The 15,327-nt window shown below is 42.7% G+C and overlaps 1 protein-coding gene across 3 annotated transcripts in view; it reads left to right on the plus strand.

Moving 5' to 3' along the window:
• Positions 1-15,327, plus strand: part of hivep3b (HIVEP zinc finger 3b) — a 49,487-nt gene that overhangs the window by 29,867 nt on the left and 4,293 nt on the right. For all 3 annotated transcript variants that reach the window (XM_017309627.2, XM_017309626.2, XM_017309628.2), the window contains 6 exons: positions 1,602-3,926; positions 4,385-4,674; positions 4,794-6,800; positions 8,301-8,446; positions 14,579-14,754; positions 14,861-14,962. In XM_017309627.2, coding sequence (XP_017165116.1) covers positions 1,952-3,926; positions 4,385-4,674; positions 4,794-6,800; positions 8,301-8,446; positions 14,579-14,754; positions 14,861-14,962 — 4,696 coding nt within the window. In that variant the 5' untranslated portion in view covers positions 1,602-1,951. The remainder of the gene's footprint in view (positions 1-1,601; positions 3,927-4,384; positions 4,675-4,793; positions 6,801-8,300; positions 8,447-14,578; positions 14,755-14,860; positions 14,963-15,327) is intronic.

The following is a 15,327-nucleotide window of genomic DNA, read 5'->3' on the forward strand; positions in this document are numbered from 1 at the left end:
GGTCTGATTATTTAGCCACCGTCTCATCACTTCCCACCTCTGTTTCTTTCCCTCCATCACCTGCTTCTCTCTAATATTTTCCAGAAAACCCGTGCAGATTTTTTGTCTGCGTTTGCTCCGTCTGCCTGTTTCCCCTCGCTGCAGAGATATGCAGCTACGAGGAGCAACACACAGGGCGTCCTCCTTTTACCGAGCGCTCATCTCCAGAGTGTGACAGGGTTAGGGAGTTGAAGACGGTGTCAATGTCATAGACAGTGAATGATACTCTGGATGAGCCCGTGCTGAGAGTCTGTCAGCAGTCAAGCATGGCTGCTGACTGAAAATGTTATGATTGGCTCTGTCCGTTCCCCCCAGTGTGCTTTTACTGGCTACAGTACAAGAATCCTGTGTCTTGAGTTGAGCCTGAGTACAGCCTTTGTAGCAATTTGGGGGTGGGGGGGAAATATTACAGAACATAGATCTTGATAAAGAATAAGATTTCACTCCAACCTCATCTCTGAGTCTCTGTGATCAGCTATTCTTAGCTCCTCATAAACACAGCTTTCTAGTAGTGTCTAAGTGGGAAATATTACAATAGATCCGTCTTGATAAAAGGTTTTCCTGGGATCCTGACGTAGCCTGGTGGCAGTAAGCGTTGGGAGGGAGCTGACACTGAAACGCAGCAGTTTGAAGCCTGGAAAACAATCCACACCATTTACCTCCCTCTGCTTTGCTGCCAGATCAGATAAGCATAGGTAGAATTTGCAACATTTGTTTTGACTTCTTGCTCTCATACTGGGAGCCTTGGCTGCGTGACTGCAAAGACCCATGCTGTGGATGCTGCCTGTTGGACCTCAGGCTTCTCTGACCCCTGCAGTGTGGACTGCTCTTTGGTCAGATGTGATACCATGAACTTAAAATACCTTCTGTAAGCAACAGTTCCAAATTAGCTTGTTTTGTAATAAGGTTTTCTATAACTTCTACGAAGATTCTGAAATATTTATATGCCACGTTGCCGTGTACATTTGTCCAGATCACTATGATGTTTTGAAATACTACTTTACATAAATATTGACTTGACTGGCTTAGGATTGCTTTTGCTCTATACAATTAAATAGGACTTCCTGATACTGTTTTACAAATGAAAATTTGAATAAATGACATCCATACATTGCTCTAGAAAAAAAAACTGTGTTGTAATTCTCCCGTATATCTGACTCAAATGGTTGAATTCCCTCATCAGTATGTAATTCAGCTCTGTGGAGATCTGGCAACTAAACATGCATTTGAATCAGGTGTTTTGACAAGGGATACATCTAAAAGTTGCAGGAGAGTAGCTCTTGATGACTGGACTTGGACATCCCTGTTCTAGATAATGGTTTCTTCTCTTCAGCCCATTTCACAAGTTCTCCATAGGGCTTAAATAATGGTATTGACAGACAGACCAGGTGTTGTACCACACCTCTAAACTTGGTAACCTGCAAGCCAAGTTAGAACTACAGATAAGATTATTAAGAGGACTAAGGTATTTATGTTAGTACCTTGGTAAAAATACACAGCATTAACACTGTATATATCCTCTTTTGTGACCAATTTTTTCTTTATTTTTTAAATGTCTTTAGATCCACCCAGAAGCTGAGCAGCTGCCACTCTCAACAATCAACAAAGAAGATGTGGGCATCACCCTAGGAGGACTGCTAGAATGGCTGTGGCTGGAGAGAAGTTTAGCTGCTTTGCACATAGAGAGCTTTCATGTTTACCTGCATCAATGCAGCTCCAGGGCACCTTTTAATAATGCCTCATTTGGAACTTTGGATTAACTCTCGGCCCACTCTGTTAAAAGTCCTCATTTTTGATTTACAGTTCAATCTCTCGATGTTCCATCGCCTCTGACCTTATTTTGCCATGCGATTAAACCAATGAGGCTCACGGAGCCCTTTGTTACGTGTCTGTGAGGTCTCCTCCCCACTCTATGGAGGCTGAGCCCAGCCGTCCGGCCAACGGGGAGCGCTCTGGAAGGCAAGAGTCGCAGCATGCAACAGCTGAGTCTTCATTAGGGTCTTGTCCACCTCAGCAACCCCAGCAGCCTCCTAATCCTCGTCCTGTACATAGAGCTTTGGGGCGCTTGCAAAATCGTCAACCCAAACGTACCGACCTGCTTCGGTTACAGCAGCAGCAAGCAGCAGCATGGCAGCATTCAGAAACCCCTGGTACCTCTGGAGCCAGTTTTTTCCGTGCAACTTCATCCTCATCCCTCACCACTATGTCCTCCACCCAGGGTGAGCATAGTCACGGGGGGGCTTCTCACTCCAGTCACGAGGCTCTAGAAGTTGTCAGCTCTCCCAAAAAGGGGGAGAAGAAACCTCAAAAGCCAGGGAAATATGTGTGTTCGTATTGTGGTCGTCCATGTGCCAAGCCAAGTGTTCTCGAGAAACACATACGCTCCCACACAGGAGAAAGACCCTATCCTTGTGCTCCGTGTGGCTTTTCTTTCAAGACCAAGAGCAATTTGTACAAGCACCGCAAGTCCCACGCCCATCGCATTAAAGTAGGTCTGTCCTCCAGCCGAGATGAGCCCAGTTTGAGTGGACCAGAGGGTAGCAGTATTGGAGAAGACCCCGAAGAGCACACAGAGGGAGAAAGCACTGAATCCGAAGATGAGACCGGCCAGCGCAGAAAATCTTCTTCTAAAGAGATGCTTCGACAGCAGAGGAAAGGGGCTAAAGAACGGCTTGGAGGCTCTGAGGAGAGCCAAAGGCCTGAGGATTCTCAGGCTGTCAAGCAAAGACTGGCATTGAGACTTAGGAAACGGGGCCCCATGGCTTCACCAGATGACCCTCCCTCCTCCTCCCTCTCCACATCATCTTCATCGTTAGGCCCGGGTAGTAAGGGCAGCACGGAGTCTGGCTACTTTTCTGGATCAGGCAGTACCGACCTGTCCCAAGTCAGCCCACCAAGTTCCAGTGCCAAAACCTATGCAGAAATTATCCTAGGGAAGTATGGAAGACTTGGAGGACAGCAGCGCAGTCCCCACCAGCACCAGCTTCCTACTTCACATTCCTCATCATCAGGAAGCGAGGACAAAAGCATTCCCTTTGCTGTACCCAAAACTCAAGTTATTGAACACATTACCAAGCTCATTACCATTAATGAAGCAGTAGTAGACACCAGTGAAATTGACAGCGTAAAGCCTAGACGCTCCTCCATCTCCAGGAAAAGTAGTATGGAGTCACCCAAATTTATTATCCCTAAAGATCCCTACACGTTTGACCCAAAAATAGAAGCTGCAGGTCCCAGCGGTTTGAGGCACCCCCAAAACTCTGAGGCAGATCCATTGAGTACACAGGAACTTTCAGCAGTGCCTCTTCTCAGAAGCCACTCATTGCCATCAACTACAAGCCAAGTAGAGCCCCTCACTTCGGGCACCATGTCTCCAAGAAGTTACCGCCTTAGCCAGTCATTTGATGAGCAGCAAGCAGTGGTTGCAGAGATGAGAGGTGCACAGCGTATGCTCAGACGCCAGCCTGCCATAGAGGTACCCCTGGGAGCTGAGTCAGTGTTGGAGGAGAGCAGCCCTGCATCCTCATCTTCCTCAGCCAGAGGAGCTCATTCAGGCAAGCAACCACATCATCCACAAAAGAGTCGAAGCATCTTCGAATGTAGATCTTGTGGTGTTGGCTTTCAGCACAGTGAGGACTATGAGGGTCACAGAAGAGTATGTCCAGGACCAAAACAAGAGGGCATTGATGCATGTAGCCCATGCAGAGAGAATCGTCCCCCACTGATGCACTCCAAGTTCCGAGCACTGGCTATGGCTGTGAGGAAGAGGAGGAAAGAGGAGAGCCTCGAGGAGGATCCCCCCAGTCCTGGAACTGTACCCATATCAGGCAGCTCTGAAGGTCTCATTCCAGTGCCAAGCAGACCAGAGCACAGCCAGAGCCTCTCAGGTTTGTTTATGCATCTTTGTATTGGATTACTGGTAATTCTGTTCTCTAGAGGCAAAGTGCTGCATCTTTTAGATGTGACCTGCTTTAAACAGACTTAGTTTGATGAACTGATCACTAGGAGGCCCCTGCAAAACTTGATAACAGAAGAAAAAATAATTTAAAAATTATCTCTTATGCAAGTATTGCACAAATCTAAAAGATGCAGAGTATTGGCTCTAAAGACCTAGAATTGCATTGGTTTGTATTTGACCCAGTCTTAATACAGGAATACACAACCAACATTTTAATATTTGCATGTACGTCTGTATTTCAAACTTAAAAAAAAAAACAGAAAGGAAAAGTTCTGTTACATGAGACAGTAGTGTAAAACACAGCAATTTTTTTTTCTATTTTAACAACCCTGAAGCCATTGAAGTCGATACTATCTTGTATGCTTTTTGTCTGGTCATTGCCTCTAGGTGCTACTTTACATAATGAGCCAAACCAACAGCAGCAACGGGACAGGAAGGGTGTTTCTGTCATCCAGCACACTAGTTCTTTTGAAAAACAAGAAAGTATATCGATGGAAAGCCAGGAGCCAGACCTCAGAGAGAATCCGCAGCCACAACAACCTGAGCCAAAACCCTCTCCCTCCACATCCCGCCTCATCCGTCAGCCAAACATCCAAGTGCCGGAGATATTTGTTACTTTGGAGCTTGATTCCGACATGCCATCTGTTTCACCCCCAGTGAAAGCATCTTCATCTAAGGTATGCAAGACTTTCCTCCTTAGTCTAGTCTAATTACACAAATTGGACTGCACTTTGCACTGACTTTTGTACATATTTGCTTACCCAGGAGACTTTGTTAATTTGTAGTTCTTTTGTAGGAACTCGAGAAAACAGAGGAGTTCCAGTGGCCCCAGCGGAGCCAGACTCTGGCTCAACTACCTGCAGAAAAGCTGCCACCAAAGAAGAAACGACTCCGCTTAGCAGAAGCAGCTCAGTCTTCTGGGGAGTCCAGCTTTGAGTCTCCGTCTCTTCCTCGCAGCCCTAGTCAAGAAAGCAATGTCTCAAGCCTCTCTGCTTCTTTTGAGGACACGACACGTTCAGAGCCCGTTGTCTGGGGTTCTGGCAGCCAAGGCTCCCAGATGCTGACGGTCCCATCTGCTTCTCACCAACACAGCCAAAGCCACAAGGAGATGAGGCGTTCAGCCTCAGAACAGGCCCCTCCTAGGCCCCAACAAACTGAACAGATCTCGGAAACAAGAAGTAAATCATTTGATTACGGATCTCTTTCCTCTCAGCAGTCAACGTCCTCCTGGAAAGAGAGGAGAAAGTTTCTTCTTGTAAAACAGGCCACTTTAGGTGAAACAGAGCAGGAGATGGTGGGTAACATTAGTCACAGCCCAATGCCCGGTCCTTCTCACCCCAACATGCCTTATGTCTACCCTGCTGAAGTGAGTCCCCACTTCTGTCTGGACGCCACAGGGAAGCCCATGCAGTTAATGCATTCTCAAATGTCCTCATCCTCTCATGATGTGCTCCCTTTGCAACACAGAGGACAACACGTTTTTCAAAGAGGTGCACTTTCACAACTACTCCCCATAGCTACATCTAAAACTGAGGCTCTGCCCCCCCAAGTCATTCACAGAGGCTTCTTACATTCACACTCTGGGTCTCCCATACAGACCCACCCAGGACAGATCCACTTGCCAGAACGGTTGAGAATACCACTACATCATCTCCCACCCCTAGTTCCTCTCCCTAGCTCCTCAAGGGTTAGAAGCAGTCAGCCTCCGTACTTTCCTTTTCCGCCAAGTCTTGGCACACACATTCCTCCTCTGTCCTCTACAGAGACCAGGCCTCCCATCTCCTCCATGTCATCACCTCTGACCCATCACTCTCTTGTAACCATCTCATACCACCAACAACAACCAGTCATTACCACATGCCTGGCACAGCTTACGCCAGTGGTATCACTTGTAGTGCCAGTGCGCCTCCAAACTCATAGACCTACCTTTGCCAGTGCCATGTATACCACACTCTCCCAGATTCTGGCCTCCACTCGCTCACAGGAATCAACTTCTTGCACGGCTATGATCGTCATGGCCCAAACAGAACGGGACAAGCTGCAAGGATCCTATCTGAAAGTTCCATCTCCATCCATCCAGAGCCTTCTCCCGCTGTCCCTCTCGAAAGAGCTGTCCTCAGTGTCTGAGGACGAGTATGGTTCTCTGGGACCTGGAGGAAGCAAACGCATGCTTTCACCTGCCGCTAGTCTAGAGCTCAGCACAGAGGCTAAGCGTCACCAGAAAAGAGTAAAAGAAGAGGAGGAGGAGCGACAGAAGAGTGTTGAAGAGGAAGAAGATGCAGAACCCAAGGTAGGCCAAGAAGAAAGCAAAAACATAGGGAGGACACTAGATGACAGAGAGAAACGGCAACCAAATCGAACAGAAGGCACAAGTGTCAAATTAGAAGAGGTGCAGGAACAACTCCCATGGAAATATAACAGAGAAGAAAAGGAACGCAAGGAGAAATCAACGGAGAAGACGAATCCAAAAAAGGAAGAGGTGCCAACTCCAGAAGTGGGGGTTGAGAAGCCAAGCCTCCCTTCGTACCCCAGCCTGCACACTTCCACCTCAGTAAACTGGTGCTACCTGAAGTATGTCAAACCCAACCCGTCTGCTGAGAGAGACCCGCATACCTCGGTTTATTCTACATGGAGTGTCAGCGCACACAACCCCAATCTGCCAGGCGTCAGCACTAAGGTGGCTCTGTCTCTGCTGTGCTCTAAACAGAAGCACAGCTCTGAGACGTACACCATGGCCACTGCTTCAGCACCAGCCAGATGTGAACCAGTCCCTGAAAGCAGCACAACTCCACATGTTTCAGAGGTAAACACAAACACACGCAATACAACGCCTTGAAAACAGATTTATAACTCCTGACGTTTTTCACATTTAGTCATAGACAAAATCTTCAATGCGTTTCATTTGGACGTCATACGACAGACCAGTGACAGACATGATTTTCAAGGTTTTCTTTTTACAAATAAAATCTGAAAAATGTGACAAGTATTCTCTTTACTTTGGTATCCCTTTATAAAATTCATCCAATGCAAACAATTGGCTTTAGATGTAACCTGTTTAGAAATTAAAAGAAAAACTAGTAAATATGTGTGTAAAATAATCTCTGCTGTTCTGCTGCGGCAATTGCAGTAAACAGCGATTCTACTAAGAGCTTACTTAGGGAGTTGAACAGAAATGCACTCAAAGCAACAACAATGTACTATTATATTCTTCATCATAAATATGCACTATCTTGTGTTGTTCTTATTTATAAATTCCAATAAAATATATTGAAGATTGTGGGTGTAGGTCAGAGTTTGAATAAAAGAATAAAAGACCTCAGACTTGCCCCAAAGACTTGAGATTTTACTTGGTCTCCTGGTGTGAGAGTCAAGTCTTAGTAGCACTTTAATAAAGTCATATAATAAAGATTGAAAGGAAGCCTGTCGCTGTTCATGCTGGCTGTAGTTTCATAACTATGACCACATTAATGTTTCTCCAACTGGAAGCTGTATTAAATAACTGTAGGTAGTTTCAGAACAAAATAAACTTCACTTACCTCCAACGTTGTTTCCCTGTTAACAATAAACAACAATACAAAGGACATGTCTGGCTGCAAGAACTTAAATAAAAGAAATTCTGCTGTTTAACATGCTTTCAATTGCTTCCAGCACCATGACCTTTTCATTGTTTTATCATTTGTACAGTACATTAGAACATGTTTACAATTTTGAATTGAGAACAAAGGTTTTAAATGTGGATGTAGAAAATATTTCTTTTTTCCACTATTATTAAAAAATTATGCAGCTCAAAGCGAGGTGAAGAAAACACTCCAAACTGTTTAGTGGAATATATAATAAAAGTGTGGACAATCGGAAGGAAAGGAATAGAAAGGGATAAACAGATGTTAACTTAGTCATTATAAAGACATGTTGTTATGAATGGTAATAAATTAAGACATAATTGTTAAAAAAAAGACTTAAAATTAGTATTAAATGTTCATGTAGACATTTAGGCCGAAGAATAATCGGTACATGTTTTGAATCCTAACTTACAATAACGCAGATTTAGAGATGTGCTAGATGTTATGGATTTCTTAAATCAGTCAATAAAAACAGAGACTGGAGTCTTGACTTGGACTAGGCCCTTGGACACTTGAGACTTGACATAGAAACAATGACTCTGCTGTGAGGAGACAAAAGAGAAAAGGTTTATACGTTTTACGATAATGTAAATATTGTGGTATTTATTTCCTGAGAACTAGAACTGTGTTATGCTCTTTAAAATTGACCTTGTAGTATTTAAAGTTATTTGACTTGAACGTAGGTACAAGAGACCCCACCCAGCACCCTGCCTGAGATGAAGGATGAGGAGACGCATGAGAAGGAGGATATCAAAGAGACGAGGGAAGAGGAAGGTCCTTCCACCTCCAAGCAAGGCGAAACTAGTTTGGTCCGAATCTTTGAAGGAGGGTAGGTGCAACCGTCTTTAGTATATATTTGGAAACATGGTTATTCATCATTACAAAAGTTCCTCCTGATAAAGGCAAACCAAAAAAAAACAAAGGATCATATTGAGCTGAGTTGAGCCAAAGGGAGGCACTGCGGCTCGTTTGTACCTGTAGTCAAGCTTTTTGCCCTAACTGCTGGCGTGAATTTCTGCTTCTAAGATGTGTCGATTTGGAGTGAGAGCTGCGTTACAGTGCATCTGCTTTGAGTGTGTGTATGTGTGGGAGTGTAGAGTGCATGATATTTTTATCCATGACGGTCAATACAAATAATATTCAGACAATACTGAATGTAGGCCTAAACACTCGGTATTAACAGTTCACTCCAAAATCATTCTTTGTTTTTTTTTTTGTTTTTTTTACCAACATCCTTCTTCTTGCTGAAAATAATATTTACATTTTGGACCAACCCAGCCTGACTTGAATCTGGTAGAGAATCTGTGGAGGGAACTAAAGATTAGGGTGATGGTAAAGAGGCCTTCCTACCTCAAAGACTCACAGCTTTTAACCAAAGATGAATTATCAAAAATCCCTGTGACAACATGCAGAAAGCTGCTTGGCAATTATACATTAAAAGTTTGATTGCTATGATGCCAGTAAATATTTGTTGACTACTAAAAAAGGGCATATGTATTTTTTTGTAATTTCTATTAAAATAAACAAAACCATTTTGGTTCCATAGATTCCTGTCTCTCCTGTCTGGAACAATCTATTTGGTTGATTGAAAAGTATTTAAATGTAAATATGCCAGTGGTATGATTTTGGGCTTAACTGTGCATATGAGTTGAAGTTGGATTGAACTCAATTTTATGCAACTGGTTATGAATTGTACTTGTGAACTGATTGTGACACAAGCCAGCCTACTTTCCTCAGTACTCATCCCAAAGTCAGTTTTAATGTTAACATTTTTCTTTTATAACTCCCAGCTGTGTCCAGGTTTCAAACAACTCATCTAAACTTAGAGAAAAGTAAATTGGTGAAGATGTTGAAGGAAAAAGAAAGTCTTGGAACCTCTCAGGCTCAAGCTTGCCATGACCAATAAACTGCTGAAACACAACTCTCAATGCCTGCAGTGAAGAGAGCGCAGACGCCCCTGCTCCAAAATCGATGCCTTCAATTTTGCAGCTGCCCTCATGGCAAAGCCAAATGCTCAGTGGGGAAAAAAAAAAGTTTAAGGTCATTTGAGACAAAGATTTTACTGTTTGGCCACAGTTTTCATGGTGAAGCTGCAAGTCTAGTAACGGCATCAACAAGCATGGTAGTGATGACATCATGCAGAGTATCTGCTTTGCTGCCGGTCGTACAGCTGGGTCACACAAAATTTTTGTAGTAATGAAAGACGCACTTCTAAATTCTTCAACTTTACTTCACATGAACGACTCTTCGATTAAAACTTGGTGCTCCATCCAGATGCACATGAAAACTGGCTTTGCAGTAGATGGAGAAGACCAACGTTAACATTGAATGGCCGATGCTGGAATCTTTTTTTTTTTTTTTTTAACTGTCATTTCTGATAGTAGGGTTGGTCAAATATTCAGACACAAGTTAAACACCACATTGTTATATATATATTTTTTTATAAATCATTTAACTTAAATGGTGTATCCTCTTTCCAATCTGGAAAAGGAACGACTTTAAAATGCCATTAAGTACAATGATGAGTGGATGTAAACCTGTCAGCCTCTGTGTCTTGCCATCGGTTGTTCTGCACCATCACTCCTTGGGTCCTTATTTCCTCGCCTGTGAATGTGAAATCATCTGCAGTGTGTGCCGTCCTGAGTCAGAAGAACAGAAGAAGTGGGCTTCTAAAAATGAGGGTGCATACTGGTCCTTAGTTTGGTCCTCATAGTGCCTGTGTTTTAAAGCTGGACATTTTCCCCCTGATTTCATAGAGACACATTTGTACTAAAGCAGAGGAAGAAGCAGATACCACAGGAAGATGTGTACTCATGTCTACTCAAGCGGTAGACAGATGTAAATCATTCCCGTATTGTTTTATTTTCTGGCGATAATTTACATTGGTATGAAATGAGACATTAAAGAAACAATTTTGACTGGATTTTGAGATGTGTGGACAGACAGTGAGGCTTCTGCTTTGTGTTCATGTGCAGAACAGATTGAGAGTGAAGCAGGTGTCTGTCTGCTTAACAGGAGATAAGGCACTAATTCGCACTCTTTATGATTTCCAGCCACACGTTACACACACTAGGGGAAGTGCGTCTTCTGCCAAAAAGACCCCACTGTTTTCCTCCCTCCTCCTGTTGTCTGTCCACATTGCACCCACTCTCTGCTCATGCTGCCTGTATCATGAATTTCCTGCTCCAAGTTGTCTCTATCATGCGTATAGATACATGATGCCCTCCTTCGTTTTCATGCAGTACATGCTGAAGCTAAAGCTATGAACACAGCAGAATGTTCTGTTTCCTTGCTCTGTTAGGACCAGTTATTTATTTCTGTCTACAGTTGTTGACACTTTGAATTCCTCCCTGTGTGCAATGTGTGACAGCATAATTATTCATCTTTTAACCATGTTTTTTTTTTTTTTGTCACAGTGGCTTGTCAGATTTAGTCCTACACCTTCAGAGATGTCTGTCAGAAAGAAAAGCCCAAGTAGTTTAAACCTTCTATTTGAAAATGTGTTTTTAGCGTTAGCAGCCGTAGCTGCCAGGACAAAAGGCAAATGTAGGGTTGAGCTGTTGTTTACTATTCATTATAACATGTGGAGTTAGAAAAAGCATTGACACCCCTTTAACATTTCTGCATTTTGACATTTTCTTCTGAAATAATTGTCTCAAAAGTGTTCTTGCCCCTTCTCAGCTGGGTATGAACTTTGCCATTTGTACTGCTGGAAGGTGGATATTTTGTTTTTGGGAATCAAAGTAAAAGAAGCTGAATACAAATAAATGCAATAATTCAGAGTTTGCCAACCCTTGTCTGTGAGGGAAACTGCCCTGCACATTTAGGACGCGTCTCTGATTTAACAGACATGATTCAGATGATTGCAGTTCAGCAAAAACTTGTTAATCAGCCATCAATTTAAATCAGCTGTGCTGAAGCAGGAAAATGTCTACAACTTGCAGGACAGTGTGTCTTTCTGACCTGGGCTGAAAAACACTGAAAAACGTTTTAGATTTTTCTTTTACTACACAATTATGTGCTAATATGTGTTTGTCTATCATATAAAATCAAATTACAATTCATAGGGATCTGCGGTTGTAACATTAAAAAATTTAAATAGTTCAAGAAACGTGGATGTTTTGACTAAACGTACAATATTAATCAATGATGTAGCTAAGATTTCTGAAAATCTTATAGATTCAAAGTTTGTTTATTCCTTAAGTAATATATTTTGTTGTTACAAAACCAGACTGTCTGTTGACTCTATCAGAGGCTGAAGATTTAAATCTCAGTTGACGGAGTGCAACGTTTGCAGTGCTTTCTCCTGAGATGTGGGCAGATATTTTTAACCGTTTATTAAGAAGTTTGTGCTATTTACGCAGCAGCCAGCTCCTCAATGAATCCAGCTCAATGCCGCCGCTGACATTGAGCTGTTTCGCCGTTGCGCAGCAGTTTGTTATGGTCCGCTCCGGCTAGTTCTGTTGAACAACGGGGAGTTTTGTAGATGTGGCAGAGATCCCGTAATTAAACACAGTTGGTGCCCACTGGGTGTTTACGGCCCAGAATGAATTGTGCATCTCTTCTTATGCAGCGAGACGGGAGAAGGAGTTTTTCATAGACTACAATCTGTTCAGATATAAAAGATTTGTGGTCTGCTGTGTCTTCAAATAGTCTTTTGGTAAACATTGAGATTGTGCATAAACATTTTTTTTTTTATAGACTAGACCTAAATGTGTTGCTTGATTTTTATATGCACTGTCTATTTTAGGTTGTTGGCTGAAGCCAGGCTTCCCTTCCCTCTCTTTAGCTGCTGCTGTTGTTGGCAGGACGAGCCGATTTGGAGCAGAATAGTTGGTATTCTTTGCGATCCCGGAGTGCAGCGGAGGGTGAGAGCAAGGGAGTCGGTGCTGCTGCGCATTTAGTGGGGCTTCCCCAACCCACCTCCATAAAGAAAGCCTTGTTTCTGTATTTCCAGTGTGTGTGTGTGTGCGTGTGTGCGTGTGTGTGTCTGTGTGAGTGTGAGTTACCACATCCGTCACTGTTGTTTTAGCTGCTGTGATCGATTTTTTTATTTTTTTCCATCAGGGTCATTCACAGTGATGAAGCATTAGAACTATCTCACTTGACTCCATGATTTAAAGTTTACATTATAATTTCTTTGGGTTTTTAATAAGGATAACGTCACAGTGAAATAATCACAATATAGAGAACAACAGGCTTTTTTTTTCTTTTTTTTTTTTTTTTAAGAGAAGTATACAATGCCACAATTTTGCAGACATAAGACCAAAACTGGCCCAGAGTGAGTTTTGAGCTTCGATTCATGAAATGTCCATAAACATAAGCATTTTATCCTGTTTTACTGGACATAATAACTTTACAGAGAAGAAAACGTAGAAATGTTGTATTATCTGTTCATCGTTCATTTTTAGGCCATAAATGGCCTGCGTTTAAAATCCCCCAAACTTTTAAAAAGCTTCTATTCTTACTTTCAGTCTGATTTTCATTCTTAACCTGGCATGCTATAACTTTAAGTGTTTGATATTGTCCTGTGCTGAACGTCCATTAACCTGACACATCTGGGTCCCTGACTCATGGGTCTGAATGTGCTTGGCTAAGACATGTCCTCTCTGCCTGACATAAGGTGGTCAATGAAACGGGGTTAATTAAGGATCCACGTTTGGTCATTTCCCATCATCTATCCTCCAAAAGATGATCAAGATCTGTATAGCCACCTGAGTCATTTAAGATTAGGCATTAGTTGAAATCTAATACTAAAATAAAGTTGGAAAATCAATGCTATGAATGAGCTTGCCTTGCATTACGAGGCGTACATTAATGTTGTGATTGTGTGAAACTTGACTCGCTCACCAGTGATCTTCTTCACATCGACAGATATTTAGTCCCAACAGGAGCTTCTTCAGGGCGACCTTAATGTGCTGTTTCAACAAGGGGTTAACTCCACTGTTAGAGCAAAGCTGTCATTATATTCTAAGACCATGCACAGCTTTATCACCCATATAAACAATAGAAAAAACTCTCAACCTTTCGTTTCTGTCTGACATTAAATCAAGATAAATCTTTCCTGTGTCGGCTAAGCTTGAAGCATCAAAACTGTTTCTGTTTGCTATATACTTGAAGATTATTTTAATATTCCTTTTTAAGCAAAGAAAATCTTATATAATGATTTGTAAGGCTTTGTTCTGGTTTAATTCACTTTTCAGTTAATCTGAGAACATGCCTCTGGATGCATTTTAAGGCAACTCCTACAACACCTTGGTAACCTCGTGTTACCAAGGTAACCGAGGCATCGGACAATTATGGACCTCCACAAGTTTGGTTCGCCCGTACAAATTACACACAAAAAAAGTTCTCTAAAAAATATCTGTCTCATTATTCTGGTAACAAATATAGATTATTTTTGTTATTCAAAGGAAAAGTTTAGTCTGATTTATTGTCTGAGAATCGTTTTATACAAAAGTCTAGTTTAAAGTCTGTTTGAATTTAGCAGTTCAGCCTGTAAAATATTTCATGTTGCAAGCTGACTTTCATGGTGCTTCCAAGTCCATTTTTTGAGGGCAAACATGAGGAAAAAGGTTGTTCAATTTAATGAACTTTGCTTTGAAAACCATAAAATATAACGACTAGTGTTTCAGCTGCTCTCTTCACAGAGACCCCCGTCTGATCTGAGCGCAGCAGCCAGAGCCTTTCACAATACGTTTTCTCTACCAGAAAATATTTGGCTTCCTGTGCGCTTCGATCCCTGAAACTAAGCCAGAATTGGTCAAAGAATCACAATTTTGTTCAAGAATAAGAATTTTCTTGACGTCGCTGTTTTGAGTTATTTTGCCAGCATTTTGCATGATCACAGCAGGAACCAATTCTCTTAATTTTTGCAATGCAAACGTTTTCTTGAAAACAGTTTTCTTTCTTTCTTTTGTTTTTTAATCTTAGTCTTTTGTTTCTCCTCTGGTTACCCTAGCTACAGGTCCAATGAGGAGTACGTCTATGTGCGAGGTCGCGGTCGGGGAAAGTACATATGTGGAGAGTGTGGCATTCGCTGCAAGAAGCCCAGCATGCTGAAAAAGCATATCAGAACGCACACCGATGTCCGCCCATACATCTGTAAACACTGCAACTTTGCCTTCAAAACCAAAGGTAAAGCTAAGACACGAATAACCAACGTGACTTGTGTGGCTTGGGTTTTCTCCAGGAGAGCGTATTTTAGCCCGGCTGTTAAAAATATTTTCTCGCTCTCTTCCAGGAAACCTTACCAAACACATGAAGTCAAAGGCTCATGGGAAAAAATGCCAGGCAGTGGGAGTGTCTGAGACGTCTCTGGACGAGCCAGAGAGCGAGGAAACAGGTACTTCAGTGGGGACGGGAAGACGTCCTTCATGTTTCCGCTTCCACCCCGCAGAACCCCCAATCACAGCTACGTGAACTCCCGCATGCGAAGGATAGAAGCTGCTCGGCCCTGACAGCTTATGCAACAGCATGTTCAAGTCTCTGGCCCCTTGATGTTGCATAAGGGATAGGGAGAAGTGTGAGATAAATAAATGAAGAATAAGGAGCCAGTCCCATTCTTCCGGTGCAGTTGTCGCAGGAGTCTGTCCGCTGCACCTCGTGTCGCCGGAGTGCGGCTGAACAGTGCAGACTTGTTTCCACCTGGCTTCGAGTCGAGCGCCTCACTGTCTCCTCCTGGGCTTTGTCTTCTGCGCCTCCCTCTTG

Source organism: Poecilia reticulata, chromosome 16, assembly GCF_904066995.2.
Source record: "Poecilia reticulata chromosome 16, P_reticulata-male-v2, whole genome shotgun sequence".
Classification (NCBI taxonomy): Eukaryota; Metazoa; Chordata; class Actinopteri; order Cyprinodontiformes; family Poeciliidae; genus Poecilia; species Poecilia reticulata.